The following is a 22302-nucleotide window of genomic DNA, read 5'->3' on the forward strand; positions in this document are numbered from 1 at the left end:
CGCCACATCCTTCATCAAGCTACTTAAGGTGTTAAAAACTCCCCACTGTCACCCCCGGCAACCACCAACCACTCCCAACTGTCACTTCTCCTTCAAGAAATATATAGGTCAGTGTATAACTCTGCCCAGCAGGTGGCGCTGCAGCTTGGTGGGTTTTTTTTCACACACGCCACTAGGCATTTATATAGTAGATATAGGGCTTCCATTTTTTTTTAAAGTAGAAAATTAGAACACCCACATGATTGTTTCCTCAATCTATACTTCCCAAACACTTATGTTTGGCTACTAATCATGTTAATCTAAATGTGAAAGAGCCTGAATTTCAGTCATTTAAGTTTTCTAGTGGCAAAACCAAACTGTCCTTGGAAAACCAACATACTTGAGAGTCTGGGGCGTCTTAAACTTACATCTTTAAATAAAAGTTTTATGTGTTTTGCTCTGTAATTTTAATGTGTGTAATAAACTTTAAGAAGTACTTTAATTAAATCTGTTAATAAAAAGTCCCACAAGAAATATTGTGTGACCATCATATTGCTAGCATATTATGTGGAGCTACACTAATGTCTTTGGAATGACTACTCGTGATGCATCAGTTTTAGAGAATGTGAATAAATTGGTCCCTATCACCACATACGCAGGTATTCTCCCCTGTAAAAAGCTTACAAGTACTGATATGAAGTGTTTTATGTACTGATGAGATGAAATACAATCAGATGGCACTGACATAATCTACTGCAGTATATACATTTACCTTTTCATTTGCTGAAAGTCTGTAGATTTTTGCTTTAGTAGTTTTCAAGATTGACTTCCATTCCTCATTTATGTGAACCTGTTCTAATATACACATTGAAGGTAACTTAGACTTATTCTTAGAAAAACAACCGGTCATGATAATAATTTTGCCAGAGATAGGCTTATAGACTTGGCTGAGACAACCTGCCTGTGCCATAAAGTAATTTTGCTAGGTTTTTGACTACCCCATGAGTTTTTATAATAAGTGATTTAAAAATCACAATGCTCTTTATTTTGTCAGCGGTTTTTCCCCAATTTTTGTAACCTGTATTTTGAGAAGGTAACAATCTTCCCAGGGACTGCATTGAAAAAAACCCAAAAAACTATGCAGTTTCCACGCTATTAATATGGCATAGAAGAAAACTTAGCATCTGTGCAGGTGCTCACATCTCTTCTCACATTTTTGGATGTGTTTTGAGTGCTGTTTGTTCCCATACCTCAAGATACCTTGAAAACACATTAAATGTGTATCTATATGGCTGCAATCAAAGGGCTAAAAACAAAATAAAAAAAAATGGTGGAGGAAAAAGTATTACCATAGTAGTAACCATAGCAAAGCCCTATAATATAATTATCTCATTTTGTAACAATTTCTAGAAATTATATGGAGTAAGTGGATTTCATGCGCTACTCTATATTTTCATAGAATTTATCTCAAAGGCACACTATCATAAAAATGAATTGTTTGTTTTTAAATATAGGACATTGTCCGCTATCACAGTAATTACAGTTTTATTGACTTAGAATCATTGTTTGTTTAATGTTGGCTATACATGGAACAATACTGATAAGCTGGGCCATTATCATTATGTATGTGACCTTAATCCGTATCGTGTGTGTGTGTGTGTGTGTGTGGTCATTTACAGACTGCACTAACGTGTCTCCATTTGTTCTGGCTGATCGACCGGACCTTTCCAATCTGTCAGTTTACAAGTCTAGCCAATTTAGAATCTGGTCCACTTGCTAGATGCCGTCCATTGTGTTTTAGCAGCAGTATCAAGGTATTCCTTTGTGATATCTCTTGCTCTATTATTGCTATAGACCATAGTAGTTAAGATGGCACCACATGGGACCATTCTGCCACTCAGAGTGTGCAACAGGAGCAGTGTCATTTTGGACAAACATCTGGCTAACTGTTGGTTTGGTCTGAGTGGCAAGGTTATCTATGGCAGTGATGGGCAACAGATGGCTCTCCGAGCCTTCGTCGTCATCATCATTATTTATATAGCACCACCAATTTCGCAGGGCTGTACAGATAATATTTGTCACTCATATCAGTCCTTGCCCAGTGAAACTTTGTGTAAATTCCTTCGAGTTAATTTTGGCAGCAGTCAATTAACCTACCAGTATGTTTTTGGAGTGTGGGAGGAAACCCACACAAACATGGGGAGACCATACAAACCATACACAGATTAGGCCCTGGTCGGGAAACAAACACATGACCCCAGCACTGTGAGTTTAACATGCTAACCACTGAGTTTGTGAGATTTGTTTGCTATAGCTTGTAACACTTGTTTAAAATGCCTGCTGATATGTTATTACATATATGTGTCTCTTTCTTTGATTAAATGTATTGTTTTAACTTATTACTGAGATGAAGTGTAATGGGAGGCCCTTTTAATGGTTAGAGAGCTGCACCATGCAGCCCCCAAATTGTTTCTGTTTGCCCATTACTGATCTGTGGCATTATTGGGTCCACTTAGTGCAGTTGGAAGGTGATTGTGTGCATATGCCATTAGCAGTCTTCCACATTTTCCAAAATGCCCAGTAATATTCCTGTTTGTTTTGATGGCTCATTATCCACATTGTACTTGTCACCAGACCACAGTAATATTGGGCTATTTGCCATAGTATTAGTGATTAATACTGACATCCTGTTTTAAGTACAGTAAAATGTGCCTTTGATCATTAATCATGGCAGTGTTTGGAATCTTCACACCAGACTCATCTGCTATGAGACAGAAAGGAAGTATGAAGACTGCTGGCATGTTCATCACTCTAACTACTGATTTATATGCAAAGGAACACCGACTATACATTAGAAATATAAATAATCTATCAAAAGTTATTTGCTGCACCAGGTCCAGCTAAGCCATTGGCTGCTTCGATATTCCTAGTGATGACTCGGTTCCAACTGTGATATTGTTCTGCCGACTAGCCAGTCACATGACCTTTGCATATTTATCAGAAGCTGACGGGTTCAGGCAGTGCTTAGGCCATGACTGATGATGCCATATTGTTTGCTAATCATACTAAAGCAATTTTTTAGTTTTTGGGTCAAAATTTTAGCTGGTAATTTTACAAGATGTTTCGCCAAATGTCCTGACCTGTGTACACTTTCGTCACACATGTAGTAGTAAGGCAGTATTAACAGATCCCATGGTGCCCTTTAGTCAGCTGATTACATCACATAGTGATTATTGTAGTCTCTGTCCCACTGCACTGTAGGTTGGTGATGTTTGAAACCCAGATGAAATTTAATAGTTCCTGGCCATCTTTAGTGGCATTTGGATCTACATCAGTGATATTGTTCAACAGAATTGTCACATGTGTAGCCAGTTTAAGGTGGAAAACCACGAAGATAGCAAGACTTTTCTACAAAGGCTTATCTATAGAAAACAATAACTGCTATCCGTTTCTGGAACTTTGCTGGGAGATTGCTATTCCACAGCAGGAAGTTACATATACGGCAGAATCCAGTGCTCATGGCTATTGTGGTCAGTGTTATAGTTTGCAAGTCTATACAATGAGAAGATTGCACTAGCGAAATATCTTCTTAAAAACCATTCTACAAATACTGAAGTATAATTATCTTTGAAAGAACACACAGCATGATTCAATAGCAAATGCTTAAAAAGATATCCATTTATAAAAGTAAGCTTTATTCTTAGCCTGTTATTATGGCTGTGTACAAATTAAATATTTGTGCTGATTCTTATAAAGCCAGTTCTTCTTATCTTGTATTAGGATACATTTCATCATCACTGGCGAGAAGGAAACTTGTCTGCAAGTGCCCGCTGTGAAGTCTGCAAGAAAACATGCGGTTCTTCTGAAGTTCTTTCTGGCATGCGATGTGGATGGTGTGGAATTCAGGTATAGGAAGATTTAAGACTGTATGTCTGCTATAGAAGTATACACTAACTATGGATTTGTTTCCTTATGCTTTTAAATCATATTAAAACACTTTTATTCTGTAAATTTCACTGTCTGTTCTTATTCTATACGTATAGCCCATACTTGCCAACTTTTCCTCGTTGACTTCAGGGAGATCCCGGGGGAGGAGGGTGTGCTGGGGCAAGGCTTGACGAATTGCATAATTTTGGCACCGCCCCCCTAAACGGTTTTCACAATTTTGGCCAGTTACAACAGGGGGCAGGGCTAAGATGACACAATATTTGCGTCATTAAGCCCACCCCATCACTTATCTATTGCGGGATCGGGAACCGGAAGGCTGCCCTTCTCTCCCGGGAGCCCGGGAAGTCTCCCAGAAATGCAAGAGTCTCCCGGACATTCCGGGATAGTAGGCAACTATGCATTAAAGAAAAGCAGCTAATGAATATCTAGAGACTGAAGTGTCTCTTACATTTCTGTCTCCATTTCTGAAGTCATGTTGTCTTACCTTTCAGTCTTTGATTAAATCTTAGTCTCCATGAAAATGGCCACCTCCATAGGCATCAATACATGAACATAGGACACAATTTCTGAACTGTGTCATGCTACAGATGGCGAAGCCAACCACGTCTTGTACTGGCTCAGCATCAGGGAGAATGCCAGACTCTTCAGGGAGTGAGGGAGATCACCCCTATTTCAGGGAGTCTCTCTGACATTCAGGGAGAGTTGGCAAGTATGGTATAGCCAACTGCACAACACCATGTCTCTTTTTCTGTATGTGAGGTATAATTCCCATTGTCCATTATTACGTGCGTTGCTCATGTCATTTGTCAACCTGGAGAAGTGTTGTGTATCTGGTGGCACTCAAAGCATTTGGATATGACCCTTCTCTTTCATCTTTTTTGTTCTTTCTATATTGTTTTTGAAACATGCAGATATAACTGGTATTCAGCATATGTAATCAGTCTGAACTTTTCTTCTTTTTCAGGCACATGCAGCTTGTTACATAATCATGAACCATGATTGTGCATTTGGAAGATTAAGAAACATGATGCTTCCACCAAACTGTGTGCTCTTACAGTCCCGTAACTTTAGCAAAATGCACGTCTTCAGAATATCAGAGAGTCTCCAAACAGAACAAGGTTTGTGTTCAGCGTTGACCTCTCCTTGGTGTGTTTATCTCATTTATCCTTTTCTAGCAGCGCTCTTAGCATTCTTCTTAATGTGTTTATACTTCTGTTCTTTTATTGGAAAGCAATGTTATCACATTTTCACATTGTTAGGCAAAAGCAAGTCACAAATCTCCAATTAAGTACAATGTTAATTTTTTGTTAAGCAAGCGTGTATGGAGCTGGTTCTTTTACTATTGTAATATTGTCTTATTTTAAAAAGCAAAATGATTAACGGGTCATTTTGTTCGGTAAAATTAGAACAGTGACTGTAAAAGTACCGCCATAAGAGTTAATGAGGAAAGAGATCCAAGGGGGATGTGAAGGGAGAAGAAAGGAACGCAGGATTTTTAAATATGTTAGTCACTTTCAGTCAGTTGTGTTCCAAATTATTAATACTACTTCATACTTAAAACAGAAAACATTGTCTTTATAAAATACCAATTAACTTGATGCAATTTAATCATGAATCCATCAAGTTCCATTAATCCACAATTTTCAATAGAAAAGTATTTTATAGCACAAATTAGTATCCGCACTTTATATTAATTCTCAATGCAGTTTAGCCATGGGCACCAATGTAAGGGTATTATATTAGTGGGACAAATATGGTTTTGGTTACTTTTTTTTACAACTTTCAGTATAGGTCTTTTAGACAGCAGACTAATTATGTAAAGACTACTGAAAAGATTGTTGTCACATATTGTATACAAGACTTTTACTTCATACCATGCCAATCTAACATTCTGATATCTGTCTCCATTTATAGATTATACTAATTAATACATCACATTGCTAGATGGAAATTAGGTGCTAACAACCAGTAGGAAACAACATCAAACAATTGAAAAGAAAAAAAGAGCTGGCATAAATTGGTGCACTACAGTCTTGTTCAGTTACCAAATTTGTGATATTATGTATACACATATTGGTTGATAAAATGGAACCTTTATTAAGTTAAACTAAAATAGTCTAATGTTGTTAAAAACAGGGAAATATACAAAAGTGATTGTGAATAATATAGTGAATTAAAATAGCTGTGTGTGTTTCCCTGCTTTCCTTCAATTCAATTCTTGCTTCACTTGTAATTGGACATTCTATAAATAGATATATATATATATATATATATATATATATATATATATATATATATATATATATATATAATTGCACACTGATATCTTATTATACTAACGGAGCCTATAATAATATCATTGTGGATTTATAGAATGTCCAATGTAAAGTGAAGCAAGAATTGAATTGAAGGAAAACAGGGAATATTTGTATATTTTGCTGTTTTTATCAACATTAGACTTTTAGTTTAACTTAATAAAGGTTATGTTTTATCAAATAGGGGTATACATAATATCACAAATTTGGTGATTGAATAAGACTAGTGCACCAATTTATGCCAGCTCTTTTTTTCTTTCCTTTTCTTTTGTTTAATTATAAAAAGAGAGAGGAATTCTATTTCATCCCCAGTCTGTGATCCCACGATGGTAAGACACATTTCTAAACCACAAATAACTCAATGTTTATTAAAAAGTTAATATGATAGTTACTCACTCAAATCAAATGTCTGCGGACCTACGGAGTAAAGGAGAAAGCTGCCAGGCTAACAAGACAGCAGGCAATTCTCCCACACGGGTGCTTATTAGCTTGAACGTGGTCAGGGACATGCCTTGATGACACAAATGAACAGTTAACACTGATTGGGCAGGGGTGTAATGATGCAGTTTGTATCATAAGCTTTGATCTCTCCACTTGATGATACAAATAGTGTGCCAATGCTTTTAGAGCATTTTGAAAGTAGACATATTCATTACTCCCATGGTATGTTTTCTTTCTGCTCTAGAGTGGTCTTAAAATCCACAAGAAAAAGCTGCCCGTAAATCTTTTCTGCTGTCCGTATGCAAAATACGTCAAAACGGTTGACAATGCTTGTTGATTTCTATAGGTAGTGGTTCCTGGGAGTACATAGAGACAGGTTGGAAAAATAAAGTCTGGACATACTTGGAGACACGAGTAGGGCATGCAGAAAATAAGGAAGTGGTGCAGGCAGAATCTAAATGTTTCTGGTTGTTTTGACAGATGAAGACCATGACACAGATGGAATAACCCAAGGAGCAGTGAAGGAAACCCCCACTTCTACTGATTCAAGTATGTGTGAGGATATGCTTAAGAATGTTTGTCGCACAAGATTAAGTACAGTACTTTGCTTTTATTTGTAATATCTGTTAAGCTAACATTTCAGTAAGTTTAGTTAAAATAAAGTGAGTGTTTGCCTGGTTCAGGTTAGTGTTATTACATTACATGTCTGTAAATTTCCCGTATCAACCTTTTCAATGCAGCTGGTGTGTGGTTATGCAACTGACTTTCTTATTTTTCTACTCTCCAGTGTTCTAGGTTATGTTGTGGGCATAGATCTTGGAAAACAGTTTAACATACAGACTATAAACTCAGGGTGGTTTCATAATATCTGTGCTGGCAGTGAGTGGTTGGATTTGGCAGCCATGGATAGATTAAATAGCGAAAGAGCTGTTTACATCGTACATTAATTAATTAAAATCTATGGTTAGGTGAAGCTTTGCAGTCATACGATATGATGTGTTAAGACCTGAGTAGGAGTACATAATAATGTCGCCCATTACTAAAAAATAGATTGTTTTCTATAAAGTCACACTAGTAACTTTAAGAAGAGCCGTCATTTTAGATCAGTGTGTACTATAACAGATCCTCATGAAGAGGAGAAAAATAACCTCCCCGATTGTAGAGTGTATCAAGATTAGGTACAAGAATAATGCCAAACTAATATACATGGGGCCTATTCAATCCCAAGTGAAGTTCAGCCAGAGAATCCACAGCTTTATCCAGCCGCAAATCTCTGCTCATTTTGGCTCAAACATCAGGGAGGTGCAAGCAAAAATGTGTGGAGATTCCTCTGCCCTATTAATTGGAAGTGCAAGCATGTGACTTACCCCCATAGGGTTCTCTTAGCAAGAAGCTCAGTTAAGTTTTTTTTTTTTCATTTATCAGTGTTTACCTTCAATCTGGACAGTTTCTCAATTTCTAATTTGACAAATTAGGTAGACAAGTTAATAGTCTAGTCAGACATAGAAGTAAATTGTCGAAAAAAGCCTAACCTTATATTTCCTCTCCCAGAGTACAACAACACAAATATTAGAATTTGTTGTACTGGTGTTGACTAGGATGCCCAGAAGCAGAGCGAAGAGAGCTAGTGAGAAGGATCCCCCTATTTGGGGGATCAGTCTGTAAAGAGGAGGGGACCCTCTCATGGGTTGGATCTATCAGAATGTTGCAAAAAATTAAAATCTCTGCCCAGATAATATGTGAACAAATAATCCTAGAGAATTTTGCAACCATCTTAATTAGGAATTATAATGTGCTTTATGTGGGTATATAAGTTCAGGCTATACATATTGGACCTGATTCAGAGTTGGATGGAAAAAGCATGTATTTTGCCCATTTCAAAATGCATCCAGCTTTAAATCGGTAGCATAGACTCCAGACTTGCGACAAGCATAAAAATTGCGTGTTTATGCCCATTTGCAGAGCCTTATTGGAAATTAACACTTCATTATTAGTATGTGTACAATTATTATGGTATTTTATGTTGTTAAAGCGCCCTCGTATTTTAGTATGATAGAAAGATAACCTTTTTGATCAAGGAACCAGTCACTTTTCTTTTTTTTTATCTTATTCAAATAAGAAACGCGCAAGGAAGCAACTGCTTCATTTTGTTAAGCGGCTGCAAGCAATGAATGAATCATATGGTGAGTTAATTATACAATCATCAGCGACTAGCTGTGGTTGCCTTTCAGCATCGTGTGTTTGCACTAGCAGCGTGAGGGGTTAATCTACAACCAGCCAATCAGAAACGGACAATTAGTGTTGCCCATCATCCTCATTAGTATTTATACCTGAGGTTGAGCATCCACAAATGATACGGTGTATGTATTCCTGTGATCAGGTCTGAATCGGGTCATTTACCTGAACACACCTTATCTGTACTTCTCCTAATTTGTAATGCCCTTTCCCTCCTCCGGGATGCCTCTCTTTAGGGGTCATAAATAGTGTATGCATCTGATCCGTAATGGGGGGCGTGGCTATGCATGTAGCACTCATACTGGATAGCTTTATTTATACACTGCTATTTAGAGTTGAGCTAGGACGTGCGCCTTCTCCCAACTCTAAATGTCTGCACATTTTTACATTTGGCCTTGTGCTGTGCAGCATGGTTTCGCCAGGGTGCAAAATTGCACTTTCCAGATTGATATTTACTCTGTATTCTTAAAGAGACCAAATATATTTACTGCCACCTACATTTAAACATGAAAGTGCTAGTGGCTTTTCTTACACTCTTACCTACTACTACTTTTAGAAATGTGAAATTAAAGAACTGTTGGTAGTAAATATGGCATTAGTTGTATACTTGTAATTTGTCTGTTGCGTGCTTTGATTTCCTCAAGGCTTTGCTATGCTACAGGGATCAACTACAGACATGTCTTATTCATTCATTTCATTTTCAACTACTGAGAAGCCTTAATTGGTGAAATAGCATTGTGAACCAGTGTCATCTGGCAGTGGCTTGTTATATTCTTGGCACACTAATTGACTGGCAGTGCTCCTTGTATGGTGCTAAATGTACTAGGTAGGGTGATGGTGTAAGAAGAAAACAGGTATGACTGGATTGCCATTTGAAAGCCAATAGCCACATATTAATCAAATTGTGGGAAATACCCTGTAATTTAACATGATTTATGAGATGGCGTATTATTACTGCATCCGTTTACATAACTGAGAAGTCAAGAACCACTGCAGGAAAACAAATGCACGTTTCTAGACCTTTAAACAGGAGAACAACAGGACACTGATGATGCAGTCCACTGGAGAGATTTCAGTTTTATTACTCGATCAGATCCCAAATAAGATTGCTACTTATGAGTACAATCCTATACTGGTAGATGGCAGCAGCACTACTTAGTAAAGGTTAATGTAGGGCTTGTTTCCTTCAAGGGCACAGGCTGTCTCAAAATACATTTTGCTCCAGTAATTATACTAGGCGTAATCAGATTTTGTCCCGATTTATAATGCAAGGTCCTACAGGTTTTCATAAACTTTTTTTGGGAACTTTCCAGCACTGATCGTGTTAAAAGAGAAAAGAACACAATATGTAGTAGGCAGAATATAAGTATATGTGGATATATGAAAGTTTTCAACATATAAATGCCTCTACCTATCAGTTTAGGGTATAATATATACGGAAAAACTTGCAGAACCTATGATACACTCTTTCCTTATATATATGTGTATAAAAAGAAATATAAACACAGTGCACATCATAAATCACAAACCACGTCTGCCACACAGCTCCAAGCCACCTGAAAATCCCAACAAACAAATGAAAACAGAGAAGTCTCTGTTTGTTGCTACAATAGCAGTTTAAACACTAGCACATTTTCATCTAGAAAAATGCATGGACTCCTCTGGTGACCGTTTATAGTGAAGAGGGATTGCTCCTCCCCTTTTTCACACAAATGGATTAAGCCAGGGTTTCCCAAACCCAGTCCTCAGGGCTCCCTAACAGTGCAGGATTTCCATATCTCCTTGCTGGAGCACAGGTGTATTCATTACTGACTGACACATTGTAACAGATCGACAGGTGGTCCTAATTATGTCACATGTGATCCGGAAAACCTGCACTGTTGGGGAGCCCTGAGGACTGGGTTTGGGAAACCCTGGTCATTAAGCTATATGCAACGTTCTCTGATCTTAATTTTCCATGTGACAGGAGAAGAGCATCACCCTTTTTCTTAAACCTTTCACTCTGGGAGCAATCGACTGCTTATAAACACTGTGCATTTTCTACTGTTTAAAGTGCCCATGTTACACCAACCTTTTACAGCATACCCCAAACAGAGAATCTTCTAGCTCCGTGTTTCCCAACCCTAGTCCTCATGTACCCCTAACAGTGCAGGTTTTCCAGGTGACCAGTGATATAATTATACCACCTGTGGATCTGTTACAATGTGTCAGTCAGTAATGACTACACCTGTGCTCCAGCAGACAGATATGGAAAACCTGCAATGTTGGGGGTACTTGAGGACTAGGGTTAGGAAACACTGTTCTAGGTGAAAGTGGTCATTGAAAGTTTGGGCAAGTAGCTGAATCTCTTTACCAAAACTATAGCAATAAAAACAAAGTTTTAGTCAACCGAACACAGATATAAAATATATGGTGTCAAGCAAAAGCAATGCTTTTATCCTTTAGATTACTGATACTAACAATTAACCTTGTTAAATGCTTTGCTTTTACCAAATTCGTCGTGGGTCTTTTCAAAATACAAAATCAAAAGTAGGACAGGATTTCCTACATTTCCAGTAAAAATCAAGATGTAAGAACCCCAAAGCAAAAACATAGCTACAATTATTATAAGTCGGTGTGCCTATAAATGTGCATCAAAACTGGAAGGAAACTTGGTCATTTGAAAATAGTCAGACACAGGAAAGGCACTAACTACACTGTATAGTAGACCTTGGATTAGTTTCCTAGCACACCCCACCTTCTTTGTGTGCCCGGAAATCCTTTTAAGCATAGTAAATTTTCCTGCAAGAAATGGCTTCTATTTATATCCTTGGAGAAAAGACTGGTACAGCTAACTGTCTATACATCACTTACATTCTCATATTGTATTACTGGCTGAATGTAGCATGGGAATGCTGTCTTTTAAATACTTTTGGGCATTCCAAAGAGTTGAATTATGAAATTATGATAGTTAATATAAAACTGTAATATTTACCTTGCTTGTACTGCTCCTTTTTCCCTTTAGATTATAAGCTCTAATTCAAAGCCTCTTTTTAATCTATTTCTATTTGTACGTTGATGCCATTTCAGATGGCACAGCACTGCTAAAATTGTTGATACCTCTGAATAATGATACTTGTTACATTATTCATCTGTGTTTTTATATTCTGTTTCCACTTTTTGTCATTGCTTTGCAGTTTAATCTCTCTATGTAAAGCTATATTAAATTACAGTATTGTGTGAAAGAAGATGATATATTTAATTGAAATACACTGCAATTTTACAAAGCATATAATAATGTAACTTGCCATTTTTTCTTTAACTCTTAAATGACCAGATCTATTTTGTTGCTTAAATTCTAAGCCCATCTCACACTTTTTGCTCTAGTATTCTTTTCCCTTTTCAAATAGAATTCTTTTAACCCATGGGCAGCACGGTGGCTAAGTGGTTAGCACATCTGCCTCACAGCACTGGGATCATGAGTTAGATTCCCGACCATGGCCTTATCTGTGTGAAGTTTGTATGTTCTTCCCGTGTTTGCGTGAGTTTCCTCCAGGTGCTCCGGTTTCCTCCCACACTCCAAAAACATACTAGTAGGTTAATTGGCTGCTATCCAAATTGACCCTTGTGTCTCTGTGTCTCTGTGTCTCTCTGTCTCTCTGTCTCTCTGTCTCTCTGTCTCTCTGTCTCTCTGTCTCTCTGTCTCTCTGTCTCTCTGTCTCTCTGTCTCTCTGTCTCTCTGTCTCTCTGTCTGTCTGTCTGTCTGTCTCTGTGTGTGTGTGTGTTAGGGAATTTAGACTGTAAGCTCCAATGGGGCGGGGACTGATGTGAATGAGTTCTCTGTACAGCGCTGCGGAATCAGCTGCACTATATAAATAAATGGTGATGATGATAAATGGTGATGACGATGGTTGTCTGTTGAATGTCGGTGCCTGATTAGGTGACCATAAAAGCATTAAATAACTTTTTTTTGAGGGTAGGAGCGGTTAGAGGGTACTTGTTAACTATTCAAGCACCACCACTTAGTTCTGCCTAAACAGATGATTCTACAACTTGGCTCCATACAGGCTTTTTTTCTAATCTACCAAGCCAGGCAGCAGGAGCTTTCAGCTATGTGGTAAGTATTAGAAGTACCTATATGGGCACAAACTAAACATCTCTGCTTGATCTCCGCTTTCTTGATCAATTCAACAATATCAGCTATGTGATCCGCATTTCAATATGGCCACCATTGACTAACTGGATCTCAAAGCTAAAAACTGTGATTGAGTCTGATAGTGGGAGATTTGATAGCAGCTGACTTGTGAACACCTTATTCATTACTGGACAGTTACAATAGCCTATACTGTGAATCGCAGAGATTCAAATCTGCTGCTTGGCTCAGTGCAGTGAATGAATTATGTTGGTCATAAAGGAGTTTTGAGACAAGGTTTGAATTGGCTGTGGAGCTACTCAGTCAGTTAAAGTTAGTTAGTGGTGCCTTTATAGGCACCTGTAATGTGAATCACAAAGCTGAAATATCTGGCTGCTATTCACTGATTTGAGCTGATAGGATTGTGGAAACTACTGTTTTGGTAGGCATGATAGAGTAGAGCCCCTATAATTGACTAGTATCGGTTGGATAACATATTTAGTAGCTTAATAACCTAAAATTAAGGGAAAAAATAAGTAGTTGTGTGATGGAAAACCAGGCAGCAGATTCCAAACCCAGAGATTTCGAGCCTCCTACTAACCTGGAATTTTACAGCTGCGATAGTGCTGACAAAGCGAATAGAGCCTTTTGGTTCCCAAATTTTTTTTTCTCCTAGTGTAGATCATCAACACTGGGGATTCTCCAAGGAAACAAGAGCACTTCCACTTCTGAATTCTACTGAATGCTATACATGCTATGTATTTTTAAATTGTTCTTGGCTTTATCACAAGTGACAGGAAGAGGGCTTTGCACTCTGGAACCCTTTAAAATGATTTTCCATTGTAGGTTTCTTCTTTCTGTACAAGTGTCCATTGAAGAAACGGGGCCTTTTTACATGAATTATTTATACATGGTAAAAGCTTCTGTATGAGCACTTACCAACACTTGTCAACTTTCTGTCTATATGCTGAATATTAAGTGCTTAAGACTTGTCCTTGTGCAGACCCCATGCCATTTCAGAGGTTAAACACCTGACTCCATTTAAATTGCTTGTCATAGCCTTGAATAGAGATATTTGCACAACCTTTCATTATGCTCCATGCAGAATCTAATAGTTCAGGAGCGTTTAATGAGAGTTGTCATTCAAAAATACCAGTAAAACTGCAATATGTGGTTTCTCATATTTAAAACTGGAAGAATTAAACGAATGTAAAGGTAGCTGTCTGGCCTTGTAAATTGTGTGTTTGTTTGCGAGTCTGTTTCTTTGTATGTATACAGTCTTTTTAAAATACTTGCTCAGCTATGTCCCCATTTTATTGCGGACTTGCCCTTAAACACCTAGCCCCTGTTGCTATTGTGAGGTATGTAGTGGTGTAGTTTTTATTGTATGGATATCAATTCACAATGACCAGCATATAGTTGCCTGAAACATTAGATATTGTACAGCCAAACACCAGTTTATCATACCACACACATATACCCTAGCTGAGATTCTTTACTATAAAAAGCGGTAATGTGCGCAGCCAGACATCGTGGCGACCAGCGTCAAATATATTTTGAGATGATTATATAGGATAGGGATAGATATATATTAGAGATGTGCGCTGACCCCCTTGTTTTGGCTCTAAACCAGACCAGCACTAGTGTCTTTGTAGAAGAGTATAGGTTTAATCGAACATGTTGCAAGAATATCTTCTCTAAGAATGTTACACCATGTCCCAACAACCATTTCAGTACCAAATAGACTTTCATCAGGTGAACACACTACGTTAGTATCACAGCAGCCATTGCTAAATCTCCACCATGCTTTGAATAAAAAGGATACAGAATAGGAGAGAATTACTGGTACAAAGCTGATTGTATATGTACTAGGAGACTCCGCCATTTGGCTGAGCAGCAATCCACTCATTCATCACTGTTCTGGAAGTGTCAATAGCAAACAACTAGTAACAGGAAAATTCTTTACTCTCCCCAACACAGGCACCAAGTATGCATGTATAGACTGAACTGTGGAAGCAAACTCATCATTTATGTCCTGCAATAACCTTGCTGATTTCTCTACTTCTGTCCACTTTTTCTCACCTTTTTCCTTTATTATCAAATATTATTCTGTACTATTTATGTGCCTGTTTCTGTTCAGATTCACAGGCTTATATAGGGCGTCCATAACTCTATGGGCTCCATGACAGAGTAACTCTTTTCTATCTACTGCTATTTTTCATTTGATTCCTGTGGTGATGTACATCGCTGTTTGAAATTGTTGTTTCACATAGCATTATATGTGGGAATTCCTTTTAATTAGGCCTGACATCATTTTGAGAGTACAATGGCGGCGTAAAAACATGCATTTCGGATTTTCATTTACCAGCTGTTTCTCTGGTGGATAATTAACTCTTTGGTTTCAGCACCATTTATGTGTGTTATACTGCTGTGACACAGTCTTGTTCCCCTGATGAAAGTCCATCTGGGACTAAAACGATCATTGAGACAAGGTTTAACGTCAACTATTTTTTGAGATGTAATTTTTGCAACATGCTGTTTTAAACCTACACTCCTCTATAAAAGTGCCTGTGTTGCTCTGCTTTTTATAATATCTGTTGTGGAACCATAAATCCAAGCATTATACACACACTCTTGATATTATAGGTACACATTGCATGTACACACCGTTCACACATATATGTTTTAAAAACGAAACCCTGTAAATATATACTGTATATGTATGTGTGTATGTGTATATATATTTATATATATATAATTAATAATAATATAAAATATGGTCTTATGTCCTTCTTGTATGTATTAACTCTCTTCATATCATGTCCCCATTATTTTGTGTGTGAAGCTTTTCATTATATTACTTGTCCTACACATAGAAATGCACTTTATCTAGCAGTGCAACATGGGTCTCATACATACTTTAAAAATATTTGGATTGTTTTTAGGTAAACCTCATGATGTTAACCTCCTAATATTAGGTTTACTCGTTAAATATATGCCATATGTGCTAGCCATCCATGTCCCCATACTAATTTAGTCATGATTTCATTAGGGATTGATACAATTCATCATTCATACATTCTGCTCACTGTAATTATGTAGGCCATGATATAGTATCATGTTGCCACTGAAATGCTAAATAAATCTGTATTTCTGCTCATTTGGACTTGGATTCGTGCATTTTAATATTTTGATGCTGTCAAGAATTTTGCAGCATAATAGACCAAGCTTGAGTCCCAAACCATACTGCTTTCTCCAAAACAGCTTCCACTGTAGTTACCTTCAACAAACTATAATTTTAAGATTTTCTCACCATATGTGTTTAAATGTTCCTTCACCAGAGCAATTCCTAAAATTATTTAGGAAAGGAAACTGCATTTCCAGGTTGAATAGATTCAAGAATTGCAATTTTATAGGGAAATGTCTAAAGAAGTTATAAAGATACAACATGGATAATACACAATCACTATTTAAAATGAAATTAAGTAGCTTGCCTTGGATTTTAAATGTCGTCATATGTTCCACAATTCAATTGTTATCTACTACAGCATTTTGAAGTTAATGTGCCAGAAATTAATAACATGGTAGATGAGTCGGCAGTTGTCGTGTAAACAAAACTGTTGGGAAAATTGGCCTAGGAAAGCAGAAATGACTTTCCACAGAACATTGCTAGACAGATAACATTGGGAAACAGGTGTAGCCAGGGTATGTGGCAAACAGCCTGATCTCCTTATGAGATGTATAAGGAATGCATTTACTTACCTTTTTGTCAATCTCCTTTTACTTCACAATTGCTGATTATAAATACACATGTATGATTTATTTTAAATACATCCTCTTTGGCATGTTAGTTATGATATGATTAATGGATGTTATGAATTTATACATATATTGTTCATATAAGATTAAAGGTAATATATCAAACACCAATCAGAAAAGAAGTTGAATATATGACATAGGGGACCTTACATTTTATTTTAATGTTTCTATAATAGGAGCACAATGTTAATTATGTGCAGTAATAACCTACTTGTCGGAGGAGAAGTTATCTGGTAAGTGTGGATCTGGGAGTTGTGACGCTCTTGTGCCTTTGTAACCTCACCACCTGTCGCAATTTCAGCAATGTGGGAAAGGGCCTTACAGTGTGAATTGCGTCATTAAACCCAAATTCGCCCCGGCTTGCGGGAGGTTGCATGCTGTTTCGGGAGTCTGGGAGACTCCATGAATTTCCAGGGCCTCCCAGTCATTCTGGGAGATTAGGCAAATATAGCTAATAATCATTCAGAATGCTACACTGATGATAAAACCTTAAAAATAAAGAAACAACATAAAATAACTATAAACTCCTCATCAAGCAAAATAATGGTGGACATGCGATTAACCTCATGTCCACAACACATACGATGAAGCTGTAGCCATTTTTAACATGTACAGTTGGGAGATATGTGAGTGGCCCTCAAAAGTCTATTTACACTGTATCATACATGATATGATGAGATACAGTAAAAAATGTGGTAATATTTTTGCACGTTGGTAAGAAAAAAAAATAGATATCGGTGAATATGATACCTTTCTGACACTTTCAGATTAAACGTAATTTACACTACAGCAATGGTTTTGAATATGTTCACCTTAAGAAGGGTATAATGGTTGAGTTCAACAAAATAGGTACTTTAATGAAAACATACATTTTTCATGTATATTTTTTTTTCCTCTCCTTTTACAAGCACATAGTGTGTGGATCACTTAGACAGAGAGCACTTAGTCAGTCAACCTGTGGTAGCTTTCTTATGTACTGGAGTCATTGCATGCCTTGCCAATCACAGGCTCTACAATGTCAGCCAAAAGCTAGACGGAAGTGTTAGTACTTGTAGTTTCACAATAGCTGGAGCATTAACACAGGTTTCCTGCACCTTTCTTAGAAGATTACATGTAAAAAAAATAGTGGCCAACTGTCTCTGATTTCCAGAGACAGACCCAGGTTTTAAAGATGTGCTTTCATTAGCTGCACAATAAAATTACTCAGTTTATACACGTTAAATTACATTTTTACCATTTATCTTAATTTCCAGACATTGTTGGCCTGATTCATTAGGACCACAAGTTCCTTTATGTGGTGTATTTTGTGTTTCACTTTTTGGCGTAAAAAATTCATGTTCATGTTTGGCACTTCTGACAATAAATGTTCGTTTTGCGTGGCTTAATGAATCAGGCTCCATGATTTAATAATTATTGAAAAGGAGTATTTTAAAATGCAATAAAGTACAATATTATCAAACTCTAAACCTGGCGTAAGGATTGTAGAGCTTAAATACAGCATCACTTTCCCATTGTAAAATACTTATAAATTTTGACAGCTATGTTACACACATCTTACTTATATTTATTTACATTATAAAGTGTGTGTATATATTTTTGTATGTTCTCACCCCCTATGTGCGGTGCTGCTAGAGCTTCGTGGTCCCTTATAAATACAAGATCATGATAATAACTTTTGTCCTCTGGAAATTTAATAGTACTTCCACTTTTTTGTTCCTTTTAAAATAATGTGTGAGTAAATGATCACTATCAGTATTTTTTTTTTGTATCAATTTGTCAATATATTTCCAAGTTTGGCAATCCACAAAACTTGTATTTGTTGAATTACAAAATTAATCGTTTTTGTAATGTAATGTATTTTTCTTCTAGGCAAACAGAGTTTAAAGATTTACGACGGTCATGATGCAGTGAAGCGGAATCAGCCTCGTATTATATCCGTTCCAAGAATTGCAAAGAGTGAAGAAGTAGTGGTAAGACATAGTGTTTAGTTAGTTGTCCTATAACTATTACATCAACGAATAGACCGTCTGTGAAGTGTGTCACCGTTATTGGAGTAATTAAGTAGTTAAATGCTTGATTGAATGGGAGTGAATACTACTATTTCTGTTCCTGTGTTACAGGAGGCTGCCTTGAGGGCATTCTACATTCCTGATGACCCACAGGACTATGAACTTCAGACACTGACTCAGCAGACATTGGTCTCTGATGACATCATTAACAGAAATGGTGCCACCGATGATAGCAAAGTCAGTTCAGTGTTCAAAGAAGCCACACCTGAAGCTTGGATAATCCGGGCAAAACCAAAGGAGCGAGAAGTCATTAAAGTCTATCTCGGCTGGATGAAGTAGGTTGTTTTACTTTTACATGCAGACGCTAAATTTATTCTGTATATGGCTCAATTTCAGCTATTAACCAGCAGGTTTGGTTTATGCTGAAAAAAGATAATGGGTGAATACAATTTCATTTTTAATTGCTATAATATTATTTCTACTATAGTAAAGTTAATGGAAATTTTTAGTGGTCAGAAGAGATCATTGAAACTAATGCAGTTTCAATTCCAAGCAAAGTTCCACCAGAGCCTCACATGATATTTCCGATGATATTCAGCCTGAAATATATGCTCATTTATACGGCGTCGGCAAAGATGAGCAGATATTCCTGTACCGTTACAACCGGAAGTGTGTGCAGAAGCACATATTGCAAGAGGCTCCGGTGCACTTCTCAGTTAATTTAACCCCCTCCATGTGTTAGATTAATTATCAATCTTGCCTGTTTTAAAGACAACTGCACCTATAGTATATTAATGAAATATGCCTCCAACCTGTAGCAAATTGGGCATGGTCCTTCCTCTCAGAAGAACCACCCAACACATGAAGCAGAGAGTCAGTGCAAGCTTTCAATGCATATATAACATACTGCAAAGGAATCCATAGCTGTTAAATGAAGCTTTATGGAAAAATTAATATAGAGCTCTATTGTAGAGTTATGTGCGGCCTACATCCTCCAGTACCAAGAGCTGCAGCTTGAGCCAACTCTCTGCTTCCCATTGGGCAGGGGGAAAAAGGGGCGGGATCCTCCATTTGCTATTCATGGGGCAAATATTTGATTAGCAAGGACTACAATAAAGGTATGGTTGAGGTATTAGAGGTATTACATTTGAAATGTACACATGGCGGAAATATCCTTTTTGCAAAGAGATAGGAAACCACTTTTTGATTCATGTCCACATAATTGGAATCAAACATTGTTATATAACTGGCAATAGTGGGAAGCTGACTGCCACCGTTTGTTTGGAATACGGACCGTTAATTAATGGAGTACCATTCTGACTTGTGTGTTCTGTCAGCTTTAAATATTATTTTATTTATAATTTGCTTTTATATATACTGCTTCATTTTAGTTTAGTTTTCATGTTACTTCCTGTGCATTTGACTTTTCATACATTATATGCACTTGACATTTTTGTATTTGAGCATAGGCTGCCTCTGGTAGCTAGTTATTACTTAAAAACAGGAAGTTGCTTGACATTTGTCATTATATAAATAGGCCATTTCAAAGAGGATGTGGTACCTGTGAATGACATTATTTTTGTGGTTTTACAAATATATTGAGAAAAAAAATTGGTTACATTCCAATCTGTGAACATTTTGATTTCTGCTTAATTTACTGTGGTGTGGAATACTGTTTGAGATTTTTGGGTTACAAAAAGATATGAATGTGTCTCAACTGTCTATAATATGAATGCTGCACAAATGAACATTTACTAAACTGCATGTGTGCAAAATTCTGTGCAATTTTAATGTTATTTGCTGCCAAATTGTAGTTTAGTTTTAGTGGCCATCCATACTTATGCTGACGACATCCACTAATAATAACCTCATTGCTGATTTCACAAAGCACAAATAAAACACCTTCAGGTACTAATCAAGTGGGCCCTCTGCTCACTGAGCCCATTTTATCCTGTTAATCCAACTGGAAACCTATCTCTGTTCCTCTTTTGCTATTTGTTGCCCCAGTAAAACACAATTTCCTGACTGAATAAGCAGCTTCCATGTGAACAATGACATAGAAACAGTCACTATCCGCCCTAGCTTGTTCTAAACTTTAAGGTATTATGACAACAGTTTACAACAAAACTATACGTACTATACGTAAAATCTACGTTTAACTTACTTTTATTCTTAACATTTTGTATTCCTAGAGTGGGTGTGGCTTACATCTCCATTCCAGTAACTCGTGAGACCACAGTGCAGGACATCATTCGAGAAGTTCTACTACAGCTCAGACGTCTGGTAACTCTTTTCCCCCTTACATCATTTACTTTTAAAGGATAATTTCACTCAGTGATGAAAATGTAGTATTTGGTAGAATATCCCAACTTGCTGATCATGCTCATTCAAGTGGACAACATGCTGCCTCTCTGAACAAAATGAGGAGGCGTGAGAAGTGGGCAGCAGACATCATGGAATTTTCTAGCTTCGTTCGACCTCGTCTTTTTTGGCCATTGGGAGAAAGAGAGTTGAGCAGCTTAAAGGCTTTTATTTGTTTAAGCAATCAAAATACATACTTTCAGAGTGTTTATACAGATATTGTTCCTTGTTTTATAGAAGGAAAATCTGGTGGCTTTCAGGCTAGTGGAAGTCCTCATGGGTAGCAAGCAAGGTAAGATTTGTAATACGTATATAGATTGGAAGCTTACGATCAGTGCCCTATTACCCCTTCATCAGTAAAATCAATCTTGTTTTATTAACATTTGTAAAGCACAGTGCAGGATCCTGGTGCAATAAATGGTATCTTTAAAGGACCACAAAATCTTGGCATTGCAAGATTTTTAGCATGAAGCTAAAAGACATTTAGGTAGGTCATGGAAGGGTTTCTTTGTTTTGTTTTTTTTTGGGGGGGAGGGGGTTGACATTAGTTAAAGGGATGGGTTGGCAAGTTCAAAATCAGCCGGCATCTCTCTAGCACCCCCATGGCCCTCTACAGAAATGCTTACAGTTTTCAAAGGTCATCTCTCAGTCAACTATCCAGTGGCTCAGCTACATTTAAGTGCATTATCCAGGGGAGCAAAGCAGCGTGGAATAGCTCTGTGGCGTTCCAAAGGATACATGCTATGTATTTCATGAAGTATACATGCCATGCATGGGGGAGGCATCAGGTTTTTTCAGATGGTTCTAGTTTGACAATTTTCTGCATGTATCATGTGTCTGATAAGTTTAGTTGTTACCTTTATTGGGGTTTGGAATAATATGAGGTAACTATATAGAATTGTTCATAAGGGAATGTAATTTTAGTATCATCCGCTACCAGCTGCTGATCTTCTGAGCTGGTTTCTTAGGACACAACATTGAGCAGGGATCCCTCCTGAGTGCATATTGTCTAACACTGGATTGTAGTGAGGGGATTGATAGTGTGCAGTCTAGCTTGGACCATGCATCATTAAAAGTATAATTT

General features: G+C 37.3%; 1 protein-coding gene across 1 annotated transcript in view; it reads left to right on the forward strand.

Annotated features, from left to right (window-relative positions):
- DGKQ (diacylglycerol kinase theta) overlaps positions 1 to 22302 on the forward strand; it is a 111425-nt gene that overhangs the window by 49870 nt on the left and 39253 nt on the right. The window contains exons 5-11 of the mRNA XM_075207986.1: positions 3760 to 3885; positions 4892 to 5045; positions 7164 to 7232; positions 18718 to 18818; positions 18969 to 19192; positions 21050 to 21140; positions 21456 to 21510. Of these exons, the coding sequence (XP_075064087.1) occupies positions 3760 to 3885; positions 4892 to 5045; positions 7164 to 7232; positions 18718 to 18818; positions 18969 to 19192; positions 21050 to 21140; positions 21456 to 21510 (820 nt within the window). The remainder of the gene's footprint in view (positions 1 to 3759; positions 3886 to 4891; positions 5046 to 7163; positions 7233 to 18717; positions 18819 to 18968; positions 19193 to 21049; positions 21141 to 21455; positions 21511 to 22302) is intronic.

The sequence above is a fragment of the Mixophyes fleayi genome, chromosome 1 (assembly GCF_038048845.1).
Source record: "Mixophyes fleayi isolate aMixFle1 chromosome 1, aMixFle1.hap1, whole genome shotgun sequence".
Taxonomy (NCBI): Eukaryota; Metazoa; Chordata; class Amphibia; order Anura; family Limnodynastidae; genus Mixophyes; species Mixophyes fleayi.